The sequence below is a fragment of the Piliocolobus tephrosceles genome, chromosome 3, assembly GCF_002776525.5.
Source record: "Piliocolobus tephrosceles isolate RC106 chromosome 3, ASM277652v3, whole genome shotgun sequence".
Classification (NCBI taxonomy): Eukaryota; Metazoa; Chordata; class Mammalia; order Primates; family Cercopithecidae; genus Piliocolobus; species Piliocolobus tephrosceles.
This window is the reverse complement of record NC_045436.1, coordinates 113,326,294-113,343,150: the sequence shown is the minus strand read 5'-3', so window position 1 is coordinate 113,343,150 and position 16,857 is coordinate 113,326,294. Positions and strand designations below refer to the sequence as shown.

Below are 16,857 nucleotides of genomic sequence, written 5' to 3'. Positions count from 1 at the left end.
ATCTCAGCTCACTGCAAGCTCCGCCTCCCGGGTTTACGCCATTCTCCCGCCTCAGCCTCCGGAGTAGCTGGGACTACAGGCGCCCGCCACCTCGCCCGGCTAGTTTTTTGTATTTTTTAGTAGAGACGGGGTTTCACAGTGTTAGCCAGGATGGTTTCGATCTCCTGACCTCGTGATCCGCCCGTCTCGGCCTCCCAAAGTGCTGGGATTACAGGCTTGAGCCACCGCGCCCGGCCTGACATTTGTAATTTCTTTGGATCTGAAAAAGATGGGAACTTGTGGGAGGGCTTTATTTACTCTTGTCCAGACTGCGTCTAATGTTTCTAACTGTAGACTTCTCTGCTAACATGATAGCCATGTAGTTCTTCAGTATTTAACAAGTCAGGGATGTGAAGGGCTTCTTTTGGTAGGGAACTAGAGACCAGATCCAAAACCTAGTCCTGTCCTCTTCATCTCATCCTCATAATTAAGAAAAAAAATTTAATAGCTTTACTGAGTTATAATTGGTATAATAAACTGCACATAAAGTAAAATTTAGTAAGTTTTGATATATGTATATGCCAATGAAATCATCACTACAATCAAGACTATGAGCATTTTATATTTGTTGCTTGCAAAAGTTTCATGCTTCTTTGCAATTCCTTTCTCTTCCTTTTCCCTGTTTCCCAATCCCCCCAGGCATCTACTAATGTACTTTCTGTCACTACGGATTAGTTGGCACTGTCTAGAGTTTCATCCAAATCTTATCATACAGTATGTTCTCTTTTTTGCCTGGCTTCTTTCACTCTTAATTGTTTTGAGATTCATCTGTGTTGTTGCGTGTATCAGTCGTTTATTCATGCTGTTGTAGAATAGTGGACATAACACAGTTTACATGTCTATTCACCTGTTGATGAGTACGTGGGTTGTTTCCAGTCTTTGGCTATTACAAATAAAACTTCTATGAACATTTATGTACAAGTCTTTGTATGGACATATGCTTTCATTACACTTGAGTAAATGCCTAGGAATGCATTGGCTGGATTGTATGATAGGTATATGTGTAACTTTGAAAGAAGCTGCCAAATGGTTTTCCAGAGTACCTGTACCTTTTTACATTCTCACCAGGAGTGCATAAGAGTTCTAGCTATACCACATTCTCGCCGACACTTCATAGATGTCTTTTTAACTGTTCTAAACAGATATGTGGTGGTATTTTATTGTGGTTTTAATTTGCATGTTCCTAATGAGTAATAATGTTGAGCATCTTTTCACATACTTATTTGCCATTTGTATATATTTACTGAAACATCTGTTCAAAGATTTTTGTCCATTTTTAACGAGATTGTTTTCTTATCTTTTGAAAATTGTTTATGTATTGTAGATACGAGGTTTTTGTTTGGTATGTGATTTGCAAATATTTTCTCCCAATTTGTAGCTTATCTTTTTTTTTTTTTTTGAGACAGAGTCTCACTCTGTCACCCAGGCTGGAGTGCAGTGGCGTGATCTCAGCTCACTGCAACCTCTGCTTCCCGGGTTCTAGCAATTGTCCTGCCTCAGTCTCCCAAGTAGCTGGGACTACAGGCATGTGCCACCATGCCCGGCTAATTTTTTGTATTTTTAGTAGAGACAGGGTTTCACCATGTTGGCCAGGCTGGCCTTGAACTCCTGACCTGAAGTGATCCACCTGCGACAGCCTCCCAAAGTGCTGGGATAACAGGTGTGAGCCACTGCACCTGGTGATTTATCTTTATGCCAGTATCATATATTGATCACTATAGCTATATAATAAACCTCAAAACCAGGTAGTGTTCATCGTATTCTTTTCTTGCAAAGTTGTTTTGGTGATTATATGTTCTTTATGCTTCCATATGAACTTTAGAATCACCTTGTCAATTTCTACAATTTCTGCTTGGATTTTGATTAAGCTTGCCTTGCATTTATAGATCAATATGAGAAGAGTTTAAAAATATATACTTTTCCAACTCATGAACACAGCATAAAATCTCCATTTATTTAGGTCTTATTTTCTGTCAGCTGTATCCGAATAGTGTTCAGGTTGTAAGTCTTTTCCATCTTTTGTCAGATTTACCTTTAAGTGTTGTATGTATGAAAAGTCTTTATTTCACCTTCAGTTTTGAAAGCTGTTTTCACTGGGTATAGAATTCTAGATTGATCTTATTTTCTTTTCTTTGAGTAGTTTACAAATTTACTGCTTCCCTGTTGTTTTACTTAAATTGCTTCTGACAAAAAAATCTGCTGTGTTTCTCATTTCTGTTCCTCTTTATTTAGCCCCCCATCTCCCCGCTGGCTGCTTTTAAGACTTTGTGTTTATCATACTTATTTGGACCAATTTGATTATGATGTTACTTAGTGTCATTTTTTTCATGTATCTTGTGCTTGGAGTTCATTGAACTTTATGGATTTGTAGGTTCATAGTTTTCATCATATTTGGAAAGTTGTGAGTACTGTTTGTGCACATATTTTTTCACCCCTCTCTTCTTCCTTTAGGGATTCTGTTTATATATATATATATTAAACTGCATGAGGTTGTCTCCAGCTCAGTGAAACTTTAATGGTTTTTGTTATTAGTATTTTTCTCTCTGTTTCATTTTTAGATGTTTTCTATTATTTTGTATATTTCAGTACTTCATTGCTGCCATAACAGATTACCACAAATTTAATGGTTTAAAACAGCACATCTAAATTTATTATCTTACAATTCTGTATTTCAGAAGCCTGACATAAGTCTTGCTGAGCTGAAATTAAGGTGTTGGTAGGGCTGCATTCCCTCCTGGGGGCTTAGGCAAGAATCTTTTTTTTCTTTTTCCAGCTTCCAGAGGTTACCTGCATTCCTTGGTTTACGGCCTCCTTCATCCATTTTCAGTCAGAAACAGCATGTTGATGGCCAGGTGTGGCGGCTCATGCCTGTAATCGCAGCACTTTGGGAGGCTGAGGCAGGAGGATCACCTGAGGTCAGGAGTCCAAGACCAGCCTCACCAACATGGTGAAACTCTGCCTCTACAAAAATAAAAAATAAAAAAATTATCCAGGCATGGTGGCGTGCATCTGTGGTTCCAGCTGCCTGTAGTGGGCTGAGATGGAAGGATTGCATGAGCCCAAGAGTTTGATGTTGCAGTGAGCCATGACCGCACCACTGTGCACTCCAGCCTACGTGACAGAGGGAGACCCTGAGACCCCGTCTCGAAAAAGAAAGAAACAGCATGTTGAGTCCTCTGCACCTTGCATCTCTCTGATCCTCTCTTCTACTTCTTGTTTTTTCCACTTTTAAGGATTTATGTTATTAGATTGAGCTCACCTGGATAATCCACGCTAAATACCCCACCTGAAGGCCAGCTAATTAGCAACATTATTTACATCTGCAACCATAGTTCTCTTTTTGCCATGTAAAATAACATATTTACAGGTTCTGGGGATAGGATGTAGGCCTCTTTAAGAAGGGTATTATTCTGTATACCACAATATGTCAAGTTTGCTAATCTTTTTTCTGCAGTGTCTAGTTTGTCAGTAATTCTCTCTAGTGTGTTTTTCATCTCAGAATTTTTATCTCTAGAAATTCATTTTGGGTCTTTTTATATCTTCCACATCTCTACTTAACACCTGTTAGTAGTACTGACATTCACTATTGAATGTTCTCCCCACAAAATTCATATGTTGAAGCCCTAATCCTCACTGTGATGGTATTTGGAGGTAGGGCCTTTGAGAAGTAATTAGGTTTAGATTAGGTCATGAGGGTGGGAGTACCCATGATAGGGCTAGTGTCCTTTTAAGAAGAGGAAAGGAGACCATGGCTTTGCTCCTTCTCTGACATATGAGGATATAGTGAGAAGGTGGCTATCTGCAAGGCAAGAAGAAAGCCTTTACCAGAAATTGAATCTGCCAGTACCTTGATCTTGGATTTCCCAGGTCTGGAATTATGAGAAACAAAAATCTGTTGTTTAAGTCATCCAGTCTCTGGTATTTTGTGTGGCAACTGGAGGTAAGACAACACCTTTAATCTATTTTTTGGACACATGGAATACAGTGGTAATGACTACTTTAATTTACTTTTCTAATAATACTAACGTTTGTGTCAGCTCTGGGGTAGTTTCATTAGATTGAGTTCTCTTGTCATGATGAATTGTATTTTCCTGCTTCTTTGCTGGTATTTTTTGATTGGGTGCAAGATGTTGTGAATTTTACCTTGTTGTGTGCATGGTAATTTTATATTTCTAAAAATATTCTTGAGCTTTGTTCTGGTACATAGTTAATTTACTTTAAAACAGTTTGATTGTTTTAGGGCTGATTCTTCAGATTTTCTAGGCAGAACCAGAGTCACTTTAATCTAGGGCTCATTATTTCTCACTGCTGAAGCTGTACCCTTCTCAATACTCTACTTAGTGCCTGTGAATTACAAGGTTTTCCAGCCTGGTTGATGGGAATAGACACTATTTTTGACTTTGCAGGTTCTTTCTCTGGCCTTGGGTAGTTATCTCACACATATAATCTGATCAGCACTCCACTCAATACTTGAGGGAAACCCTTTGCAGATCTCTGGAGTTCTGTTTGGGCCACTCCCTTCTCTCTGGTACTCTGTCTATAAAAATTGAATTATCTTGGTATGTTCTTTCTGGAAAAATTTTAAACTACTTAATGGTCAGTAAGTTAAATTTTTCTAGGAATTTGTCCATTTGCCTTTGTATTTCAAATTAGTAGGCATAAAGCTGTTCATAATATTCTCATGTCTTTTTACATCTGCTGAATCTGTTGTCAGGTTTCCTTTTTCATTCCTTATATATTTTTGCCTCTCCTTTTATTTCTGAACCAATTCTCTTATCCATTTTTAACCCTGCTACTTCTTCAGAAACTCAGAATAGTTTGATTACTGCTATTGAAAATGCTGAATAGAAAATTAAATCCAGAGTTTAAATAGGGAAGAGAAATGCAATAGTAACAAAATGACTCTGTGTTAAAGAGGCCAGTATAGTGGCTCACGCCTGTAATCCCAGCACTTTAGGAGGATGAGGCAGGTGGATCACCTGAGGTCAAGAGTTCAAGACCAGCCTCGCCAACATGGTGAAACCCTGCCTCTATTAAAAGTACAAAAATTAGCTGGGCGTGGTGGTGGGTGCCTGTAATTTCAGCTACTTAGGAGGCTGAGGCAGGAGAATTGCTTGAACCCAGGAGGCAGAGGTTGCAGTGAGCCGAGATCTCGCCACTGCACTCCAGCCTGGGTGACAGAGCGAGACTCCATCTCAAAAAGAAAAAAATATATAATAAATAAAGATACTCATTCTTTTCTATTCAGGAGGCCTTCAAAAATTTTGTGCATAAAAATCACTTGGAGTGCTTATTTAAAATGCAGATTACAAGGCATCCCCCTCTAGAAAGTATGCAGCAATAATAGTCCTGGCTATGGTCCTGGAATTTGCCTTTTTAATAAGCACCCAGGTGATTCTGAAGTATGCGGCTGGAAAACTACACTTTGAGAAACATGCTCTAACTTGTGCTACAGACAAAAGACAAAGCCTTTCAAAATCCCCCTGGTGCCTGGTCTCCAGGTTGCATCTTTCAACTTACATCTGTAGCCTTCTCATCCACAATTCCCCTCACCTTCACCTTATCCTCAAATAAGCTCTCTGGATGAGGCTCGTACTCACTCATCTCCTGCTGCGACAACTTTTTTTTTTTTTTTTTTTTTGAGGCAGAGTTTCACTCTTGTCGCCCAGGCTGGAGTGCAATGGCGCAATCTTGGCTCGCTGCAACCTCTGCCTCTGGGGTTGAGGTGATTCTCTGGCCTTAGCCTCCCAAGTAGCTGGGATTATAGGCATACACCACCACACTGGACTAATTTTTGTATTTTTAGTGGAGATGGGGTTTCACCATGTTGGCCAGGATGGTCTCGATCTCCTGACCTCAGGTGATCCACCCGCCTTGGTCTCCCAAAGTGCTGAGATTACAGGCGTGAGCCACTGTGCCCTGAGACAATATTTTGCAATAATCTCTAGAACCAATTTTTAAATTTCTAGTCTAGTCAAATGCCTGAGTTTAACCTCAGGGCACTGTCCAGATTATAACAGATTTGTTATTTCCTGGACCAGTAGAAAACGGACCAAATCACCTGGATTTTTGGTTCAGACACTCACTACAAATGGAGCAGGACTTGAGAGTAGATTATAGAAGTATATATCTTTTTAGGAGCCAGGCCTCTCTAGGGATTCTCCTGTTGTAGGTAAAGAGGCTCGTCCTCAGGTAGCTGAACTTCCAGATTAGATTAGTGTGTTCGTCAGGTATGGAATAGAGACCGCGAGGCATCTGGACCTTCGTTGTGCATTCTGGTAGGCCTTCCATATGGCTCATACTGCACCAGATCTGTATGCTGTCTCACTAACCTTCTTACCTTACTGCTGTTGGCTGGTGGATTCCCTTTCTGTCAAGTCTCAGGGGAATCACTGCAGCACTGACAACTTTTTCTAGGGCATCACCAGTGAGAACATCTAGGGCCTTACAAAAAGTACTGTCAGATGCCACGTTCTGTTCTCCAAATATTGTGGATTTCCTCATACACAAATGAATATTCTGGTGCATACCAACTCGTTTTCTTTATATGAATGCGAAGGATCTTTGTTCAAATATTAAAGGACGTTGAAGGTCTCATTGAGATTCTTTTTCTTCAAAGGATAGGAATTGTTGTAGTAGAGGGATAGGTTTGTTGAGGACGTTTAGTATCTGAAGAGAGGATTAGTTGGACAGGTAAATTTTCTCCTAAATTTTGCAGACTAATTATAGTATAGAATGATAAAGTATTAGCCCAGGATGGGCCCTTGAAAGTCATTTGAAGCAGTCTCCTAGTAAAAGATACAGATAAGAAAACTGAATTCCAGGAGGCTTAGGTGTTTTGTCTGAGGTCATATGGCTGTTTGGTGGCTGTACTGTAAATACTAAAATATAATTGTTCTGCAATTTTTTTAAATAATTGAGACAGGGTCTCACCCTGTCGCCCAGGCTGGAGTGTAGTAGCGTGATCACAGCTCACTGCAGCTTCAACCACCTGGGCTCAAGTGATCCGCCCACCTGACCTTCCTGAGTAGCTGGGACTATAGGTGTGTGCCACCATGCCTGGCTAATTTTTTTAAAAAAATTTTGTAGAAATGGGGTCTTCCTATATTGCCCAGGCTGGTCTCGAACTCCTGGGTTGAAGCGATCCTCCCGCATCAGCCTTGGGGTTACAGGTATGAGCCACCATGCCCGGCCTGCAATTTGCATCTCACTAATTATGAGTCTGATAGACCAGGAGCTGACAGATTCGGTTACCAATAGCCATAGATGAATTGAAATATTTACTAGGGTTGATTATGTCTAACTAATAAAGCTTTATCTTTGTGTTTCAGGACTTAAAACTGAAAACTGTGTTGAGAACCTAGGTAAGGTACGCTTTAAGGTCTTATCCCTACAGTAGGAATTTTATCAGTGACTTCTCTTAGGTATGGGTCAGAGCCACCCCACCACTGTGCTGTCATACTGTCAGACATCATTTTCTCAAAGCTAAATTGTGCTACTGCTGGTACCTTTTCCAGTGGAGAGCCTAGGAGCCTTTGCTGCCAGCTCCCCACTGCCACCCTCATCCCCACCCACAGACTTGCCTGTGGCTCTTCTCTCAAACACTGCACTGGCCTGGGCATAAAGGGAACATGCCGCTGTCATCCGAGCCTGACCTTATAGGAGTTTAAGGACTCCTTAATTCCCCTGCATCTTCAGCGATTTCCCACTTGACTCCTGTGCAAAGAGCTAGCTCCTGTTCCTATATTTTCTTATCTTAGGAAATAACATTTGGGAGACCAATGAAGGAATGGCATGAATATAGGTCAAAGAGGGAGGAGAATGGGATGACACAAGGGTAATATGGTGGATTTTAACTTCTTCAGGGGAAAAATAAGAAGATGTGACCAAAAAAAAAAAAAAAAAGTCTTTCTTAGGGGACTGTGGGAAAGATTTGGGAAGGTAGAAAATTCTAAGAGTATTAAGGAACAGCATTATCAAATAGGCCTAATAAATTTGAATTGAAGATACCAAAAATGCCTTTGGATGAAGACATGCTCTGGGTGGATCCTTTTGAAGACTTCCTCATTAAAAAGTTTAAAAACATATCAAAGGTATCAGAAGAGAGACAAAAAAAGTTCAAAAACAAGGGTCTGTTTCTAGCTGTCTTCCTGGCTAGCTTTCCTGTGAATTTTTTTTTTTTTCATGTAACTTAAATGAATCCACATCCAGAGGCTGAGGCGGGTGGATTGCGTGAGGTCAGGAGTTTGAGGCCAGCCTGGGCAACATGTGAAACTGGCTCTACTAAAAATATAAAAATTAGCCAGGTGTGGTGGCAGGTGCCTGTGATCCCAGCTACTTGGGAGGCTGAGGCAGGAGAATCGCTTGAACCTGGGAGGTAGAGGTTGCAGTGAGCCGGGATCGTGCCACTATACTCCAACCTGGGCGACAAAGCAAGACTCCATCCCAGAAAAAAAAAAAGTGAATCCACATCCATTTGTGTTTGAATTGAAATTTTATATCTCTCATAATAACCATATTTTTATGTTTCTTAAATATAAGCCAACTAAATCTTTATTATTAATGAACATTTAAAAATAGACTGATCCTGACATTCACATCTAAGCATAGTACCATGTAATGAAAACATGTCTGTATTTCAGAATATTTTCAACCCATCTATGTCTACAACCCTGGTGAGTATGCTCTAATTTTTAAAAATAATCTTGGTTGGGCATGGTGGCTCATGCCTGTAATCCCAGCACTTTGGAAGGCCAAGGTGAGTGGATCACTTAAGCCCAGGGGTTTGAGATCAGCCTGGGCAACATGGTGGAACCCCATCTCTACAAAAAATACAAAACTTAGCCAGGCATGTGGTGTGCACCTGTAAATACAAAACTTAGCCAGGCATGGTGGTGTGCCCCTGTAGTCCCAGCTACTTGGGAGACTGAGGCGGAAGGATCACTTGAGTCTGGGAGGCAGAGGTTGCAGTGAGCCAAGATCACGCCCACTGCACTCCAGCCTGGGTGACAGGGCGAAACCCTGTCTCCAAAGTTAATAATAATCCTCACCTGGATGTTTAATAGCTCTTTCTTGTTTAGCAAATGTATTTCTTAGCTGAAGAATATTTGCAGATAGAAAGCAGTGACTTGGCCTATATGAGAAGAAAAAAATAAAAAAGCTATTCTAGGGAAATGTACCTTTCTCAAATGGGAGAATTGGCTTTGTGGAGATCTGAACAACATGGAAACTTTCTGGGGAATACGGGTGGTGAGAATGAAGAGCTAAGTCATTCTTGACCAGTTCTGGGGGCTTCCTAGGTACAGCTCTGTATTCAGTCATTGAAATGAACCTATATGACTCCAAATACTCAGACGAAAACACAGAACTCTGCATATCTGCATCTCTCAAATATGCTGATGCTTGATGTTTAATGTTGTTTAACTAAAATGTGTAGGTGATTAGATGCTCTTAAAGTTTCCACTTGAGGATATATGGCCCAAATCATTTCTTTGCATGTAAGTTCCCTATCATGTGTTTGGTTTATGTGGCTACAGTAAATTTTTCTTTGTTGAAAAGAGAAGAGGTTCTAGCCTTTTTAAAACATGAAATTTATTTCATGTTTGGGAAGATACTTCCTGTCCCGATAGAAGTGAAGCACTTTACACCTTGAGGACTTCTTAGCAGCCCTTCTTTTTATTGTTCCATTGCAGTCACAGGTTCTACTGATCACTTCACAGGGACTTTAGCTGACTCTTCAACATAGACATTTTCTCGGCTCCTTGAGATCCCTGGTAGACAAGCTATTTGTAATACTTTTCTTAATAGTGGGGGCAGAGAATGTTCCAGCTCATTAGCTAAGGTACATTTAGACTCTGATCGACAACTTAAGTTTAGTAGGATAGTTTCCTGGACATATCAAATGGTTCTTTATAGTCATATTTCCTGAAAGCAATTTTGCTGTAGCAATAGTAACTGCCAGTTCTTTTGTGTCATCGTAAAACTGATGAACTTCTTTTTTGTGACTCAGGTGAGAAAACCCAGAAGCTTGAAGACCATGGTAAGACATTTTTATACGTTTTGGGGGTTTGACTGGGCGCGGTGGCTCATGCCTGTAATCCCAGCACTTTGGGAGGCCGAGGCGGGCGGATCACGAGGTCAGGAGATTGAGACCATCTTGACCAATATAGTGAAACCCCATCTCTACTAAAAATAAAAAATCAGCTGGGCGTGGTGGCATGTGGCTGTAATCCCAGCTACTTGGGAGGCTGAGGCAGGAGAATCCCTTGAACCAGGGAGTTGGAGGTTGCAGTGAGCTGAGATCCTGCCACAGCACTGTAGCCTGGCAACAGAGCAAGGTTCCGTGTCAAAAAAAAAAAAAAAAAATTCTGGGGGCTTACATTTTGCGAGATACCTCCCTTTACAGGTGGGAATATTTTCATATTTCTTGAAAATAATTTTGCTGTAGATGTAGTAACCGCCAATTCTTTTGTTCCAACATTAAAAACTGATGAGTTTTTTGTGACTTTTGTGACTTAGGTGAGAAAAACCGGAAGCTTGAAGACCATGGTAAGACATTTTTTATAAATTCTGGGGGCTTACATTTTACAAGATACCTCCCTTTACTGGTAGGAATATTTTCATATTTACTGAAAATAATTTTGCTGTAGCTATAGTAACTGCCAATTCTTTTGTTCCATTGTTAAAACTGATAAGCTGCTTTTTGTAACTCAGGTGAGAAAAACCAGAAGCTTGAAGACCGTGGTAAGACATTTATATAAATTCTGGGGGCTTACATTTTGTAATATATCTCCCTTTACATGTGGGAACAGGGAAGAATGTCATGGTAAGAAAAGTGGGAGGAAGGCAGAGCTCACCTTAGCTTACTGGTTCGGTATATTAGAGACCCTCCTGGATTTCAGGTAGAATTCTTTAGAAAAATGACATAGCAACTCTGTTTCTCCCATCTAACAATCTTTAGGTCATCCCACCAAATAGAGAAAGGTGTGACTAATTTTTCCCCACATTCTTGTGACCCCTAGGGTATTGGGCAGGGCATAACAAATAGTGTTGTTTTTTTCTAAATTAAAATGACTATTCTTTGTATTTATTTATCTCCAGCAATCTGATTAATATATGCCATTAGCTATATCCATTTGATTATTTAGTACATCCGAAGTATAACTCATCCTCAAGTATTTGTTTTTGTTTTATTTTTAATATTACTCAAATGGCCGGGCCGGGTGGCTCACGCCTGTAATCCCAGCACTTTGGGAGGCCAAAGTGGGTGGATCATGAGGTCAGGGGTTCAAGACCAGCCTGTGAAACCCAACCAACATAGTGAAACCCCGTCTCTACTAAACATACAAACATTAGCCGGGCATGGTGGCGCACGCCTGTAATCCCAGCTACTCAGGAGGCTAAGGCAGGAGAATCACTTGAACCTGGGAGGTGGAGGTTGCAGTGAGCCGAGATCACGCCACTGCATTCCAGCCTGGGTGACACGACGAGACTCTGTCTTGAAAAAAAAAAAAATTACTCAGATGTCCTCACGGGTACCGGGACAGGAACAGTCTCATAAATTACTGGTGAGATTATAAATTGGAACTTTTTTGGAGAGCAATTTAGTAGTATGTATTACTCATCTTAAAAATGTTTATACCTTTTGACTCAGTTATGACACTTTTGGATATTTATCTCAAGGAAATTAGAGATGAACACAAAGATTTGTGTACAAAAATGCTTATCACAGTGTTATGGTAGTGTCAAAAGACAAAAGTACAACAAATTTAAAGAGATCAGTTGGCTTTATTTGAGATTCTAGAATTGGACAACACTTTATTCCATAGAATAAGTGTTCCATTGAGCTGAGCACAGAAGTTTGGCTTTAAAGACAAAGAAGAGCCAAAGAAAGTGGAAGCAAAGAACAGGGTATATTAGTTACTTTTAGACAGAACAGTAGAAAAATAACTGATTAGTTAACATCAGTTTATTTCAGGCTACCTTTTTTGTGTGTAAGGATTGAAGCGGCAGGAACTTCATTTGTTAAGCTGATTGAAGATTTTAAACTGGCCTGTTTGGGAAATTCTGTTATTTCTTTCTCCTGATTTCTTAGAAGGTGAGACAACTTAGTTTAGGTGGTGTGGAACTTTAGCATGGGTGACTCCATGTCAATTTTTAGTCTGGTCTTTTGGGGCCTACTGCAGAAACTTAGTCTAAAGCAATGGTCTCCTATAATTTTTATTTGACGGTAGCAGAAATTTAGAAACAGCCTCAGTGTCCAACCGTTGGGTATGGTTAAATAGAATACTATCTATATTATGAAACACTAAACAACTTATAAATCATGTTTTTGAAACCATCTAAAGATAGAAGAAAGTATTCTTAATACAATGGTAAATAATTGGATATAAAACAGCATATACAGTATAATACCAACTTTTAAAAATGTATATGCATACATATGTATGCATAGCAAAATGATTGAAATACACCAAAAATGTTAAGAATGAGTAGAGTATTTCTGAGATCTGCAGTTTTAAGAGAACTTTAATTTTTAATAATTTTCTGTATTTTTCCAAATTATAATGTATTATATAATTAGGAAGCATATTTTATATATTACATATAATGACAATTTTGGGTCAAGGTCTTTGGGTTGAATTTTTAAAAAATGAAGAAGAGGTGCTTAACCTAGGAGAGATTCTGGGTCACTAGCCTTAGTTTTTATCATCAGTTAGGCTCCAGTGGGTTAAATATCTTCTTTTTGTTACCTTGTCCCCTGCCATTTCTCAAAACGTTCTGAGTTTTCTACTACAGAAGTCAAGTATAAGGTCAAATTAATTTTCAAGCTGATTGCATTTTTTTACTAAATAGTTCTTATTCTCATCCTTAGGAATAAAAAGTCAGGGGCTCACTGTTTCACCTGGTAAATAATCTATTTACTGAGACCAGCTACATGGTTAGGAGACAATAAGGATTCCTAGGATTAAGAACATTGTGAAAGGCCAGCACAGTGGCTCACACCTATAATCCCAGCTCTTTGGGAGGCGTAGGCAGGAGAATCATAGTGAGTTATGATCGTGTCATTGTACCCCACCACAGCCTGGGTGACACAGTGAGACCCTGTCTCTCAAAAAAGAAAAAAAATATTACTGAGCCTGGAGAGTTTGAGGAATGAGTTAGATTAGAAGAAAGGGACTTCATGTATTGAGTTCCCTTTTTTGCTCCATGCAGTGTACCAAGCACTTTTATGTGGTCTTTCCTTTAATCCTCACTAACTACAGATGTAAGAAGTGAATATTTCTCTTGCAAAATGAGAAACTGAAGTTAGGAGGTATTAAATAGTCTGCCCAGAGTCACGGAGCTAATAACTATAATTACAATAGAGCTAAACCAAGCAGAAATGTAAAACCGGTACTGTTTCATCCAAAAACTGATGCATTAGGACTGCCTTCTGAAGATAAAGTTGGAGAGACAGGGGTTAGATTGTGGAAGTTCTTAAAGTCCAGGCTAAGGAGTTTGGACTCTGTCACATGGAGAATGAAGAGCCACTGAAAGGTGTTGGTGTTTTTGTTGTCGCTGTTTCTTTTTTCTTTCTCTCTGCCTTTTTTTTTTTTTTTTTTTTTTGAGTTGGAAATGGAGGAAGCATAACAAAAGAGAGTATTAACAATATAAGATAACTGTTTAATACAAACCAATATTCATTTCTGCCTTTAGGTGTGAAAATCCTTGAACCCACCGAAATACCAGGTAAGACAGCTTTCTATTTATTCCCTGAGCCCAAGAATGAGGTGAGCAGGATTCCCCACGCATTTCAGAGAATACTGTCATGAGACTATTATTCATGAATATTTCCCTTTAGCTGCCTGCCAGTCATCTACAAATATTTAGCTGGGGAAGCGTAGAAAAAGTCCCTTTCCCCTGTGCATTCATGTGCTCCTGGAACATTGTGTCTGGGGCAGGAAAGTTAGTTCTGCTCTGGATATGGCTGAGGGAAAGGCTCCTGGAATCTGGATGCATCAATCCAGCACCTTCCAGGTTCTACAGCTAAAATTATTCAATAGAAACCTAACTTTATGCACAAGTTGACTGTTAGTCTTGGCTAACATCTCATTGCCTGTATCTCCAGGTAACAAAACACGGTATTCTCCTGGCATAAACACGCTCAGTGAAGTGCTATGGCAGAAGACTCTTCTAATTTTGATGTGGATTTGTATAATGAGGGTTTATGTAAGCAGAACTTTTAAATAAAAAGCCAGAAACTATAGTGCATTGGGGCCTTGGGTGCTTGCATCTCTTAAGCTCAGCAGACAAGAGTTTGAAAATTATACTCAGTGGAGCAAACTGTAAGTCATTGAAAACTTCCTTCTCATTTAGGAATGAAAATTCCAGAACCTTTTCCACTACCTGGTAAGCAACTGATAGACATGTCAGAGGGGAAGATGCCAGTTTGGGGAGTATAGTCACCATTAGACATGCAGGGGACTGTCTATGCCTCATAATTATCATCTATCAAATGTAGCCATCAGTAGTCACATGTACATGACAGGAATATTTGTAAGGACTATAAAACCATAGAATCTCAGGGTGCAAGCCACTGTCCAGTTCTTAAAACCTTTTCTCCTGAGTTCATGCAGTACTTTGAAAATATTTTTTGCAGGTTTTGTTATTATGGAAATGATGATCTGTTAAAGAAGTTAGATATTTGGCATCTTAAAAACTATATCCAGCCACACAGTGCTGAACTTCACGTAACACTGCTGTCAATGGAAGCTGCATGCTGTATACAGAAACAGCGTTTTCTGTTAGTTAAATAAAGGCTCAGAGAACATAGGCTCAGAGAAAAGGGTCCAGGACCTCTTTTATATTGACCCAAGTTTGTACTGTCGGATTTATTTGGCCACAACTTTGAAGTGAACCTCTAGTGACACTGATGACACACCTTGTGCATCTACATCTCTTCAGCTCGCTGGTCGTGGGTTTGCACCGTGCCATCACGGGGGTCTTGCTCATCAAACTGTGCTTATCTGAAAGCAGCCAGTGAGCATGGCGGGAGATGAACGTGAGCTGTGTAGACAGGCAGACCTGGCTTCGGGAAGTCTTTGCCTCTTTCCTCTCAGTAACTTTATATAAGTTACTTCACTTTTCTATGCCTCTGCTTTCACATCTGTAAAATGAGGAAAGCTTCTGTCTTGCAGGACTGATTAAAGACCTAATGAGATAAAGTACCCAGCAAAATGAATGGTAGTAGCATAGTAGTAAATAGTAGCTGCCTTTGTTATTATCTGAAAACCTCTTTCTTGTTTAGGGATAAAAATGATACAACTGAATGAAAAACCTGGTAATACATTCTTTACTGGGGTAGAGGCACCATGGATTCTAAGTCCTTTACCGTAATCATTCAGTTAGTTCAGTCTTACGGGGTCTGGGGAGGACATCTGGGCTGTACACTTGCCAACAACCCAGTCTGCAAGCCAGACAGCGAAAACGTTGAGAACTTTCAGTGTGAGCAGCAGGCTGCTATTATGGTTCTCTGGGCCAAACATCAAAAAAGGCACTTGATCTTAAACTGGAACAGTTGGCTTCCAGCTGGGCCTGTCTATTCCAGAATGAGGCAGGCTTCCCAGGGTGAGGGAATCTGTAGACATAGAAATAGTATCATCCAAGAACCGTGAATGAGGACTGTGCAGTGTGCCAATACTGGGACCAGCCATTCTGTGCTCCTCACGCACTCTGTATCGTCCAATAGGCCACTAGATTTTGCTGGGACTACAGTGTATTGTGCCCTCTCCTGGAAAGCTGTGTGTAGCTTTTAAAAAGGTGATGTGAAAACAGTACACAGGAGCTCATTTAATCCAATGAGATGAATGTTATTGACGCTTCAGAGATGAGAACATGGAACGTAAGATGATTAAGGAATTTATAATAGGCTAGAAAGAGACACCCAGGACTCAGACTTCTCAAGCTTTGTTCACTTTGTGCTGCACTTGTCTTCCAAACAGATTTAGTTATCCACCTGTATCCTGGGCACCTGGAATTGCTATTTGGCTTCAAAGCTGTTAAAATATGGTAATATCATAATATTTCAATGCTAGGCACACACTTGGTAGTACAGATGGTCTCCAAGTTACAATGGTTCTGTAAGAATTAAAAAAAGAGGAAAGAAACACAAAAAGGTGGCTTGCCAGTTAGGACAGATCTATTTTAGAGAAAACCTGAGAGGCGCCTTCTGGCCGAGTGAGATTAGAGGCTCACTTTTTTTTTTGTTACAGACTAAGAGTTTTTAAGGATTCAGGGTGGGAGAGTTTATCAGAGGCTTGGACTGCTTCTGTGTCTCTTTGTTGTGCTTATCTGGGAGGGAGAGTTGTGTATCTGTTCCCATACATCATTCTGCAGCTGCAGGCATATTCCCCAAGTCTGCTTTTAGCTTCCCTAACTTAGTGCACCTGAAGGGAAAGGAATGTGCTTATTAAGGCCCACCGTTTTACCGGGGCCCATTGTATGAAGGTGAAGTTTGGGAGTTACCCAAGAGACTTTCCCCCCACCTCCCTTTGTGCCCCAGCTGTTTTATCTGTGTTTTACTGTTTGCTCCTTCTGTCTGCTTATAGTTAGAAGAGGTGATTTCCTTGAAATGCATGAGGCTAGAAAGGAAGCTGGAATTTAAAGTGGCAGTGTTTGTCCGAGATGACGGTGCTCCTGCTCTATCAGGTTCAACTTAGGATTTTTTGACTTTGCAATGGTCTGAAAGCCATACATATTCAGTAAAAACCATACTTCAAGTACCCATACCATTCTCCTTTTCACTTTCTGTACAATATTCGATAGATTACATGAGAC

The 16,857-nt window shown here is 40.1% G+C and overlaps 1 protein-coding gene across 14 annotated transcripts in view; it reads left to right on the top strand.

The window, feature by feature from the left end:
* The window catches only part of ART3 (ADP-ribosyltransferase 3), a 105,975-nt gene that overhangs the window by 83,469 nt on the left and 5,649 nt on the right, over window positions 1–16,857 (top strand). For 3 of the 14 annotated variants that reach the window (XM_023222564.2, XM_031935333.1, XM_023222563.2), the window contains exons 4-9: window positions 7,371–7,403; window positions 8,682–8,714; window positions 10,049–10,078; window positions 10,558–10,587; window positions 10,753–10,782; window positions 13,738–13,770. In XM_023222564.2, coding sequence (XP_023078332.1) covers window positions 7,371–7,403; window positions 8,682–8,714; window positions 10,049–10,078; window positions 10,558–10,587; window positions 10,753–10,782; window positions 13,738–13,770 — 189 coding nt within the window. Of the gene's footprint in view, window positions 1–7,370; window positions 7,404–8,681; window positions 8,888–8,925; window positions 9,363–10,048; window positions 10,079–10,557; window positions 10,588–10,752; window positions 10,783–13,737; window positions 13,771–14,397; window positions 14,431–15,328; window positions 15,362–16,857 lie in introns of those variants that run through there. The other 11 variants (XM_031935332.1, XM_023222562.2, XM_031935335.1 and 8 more) reach the window with 8 other exon arrangements.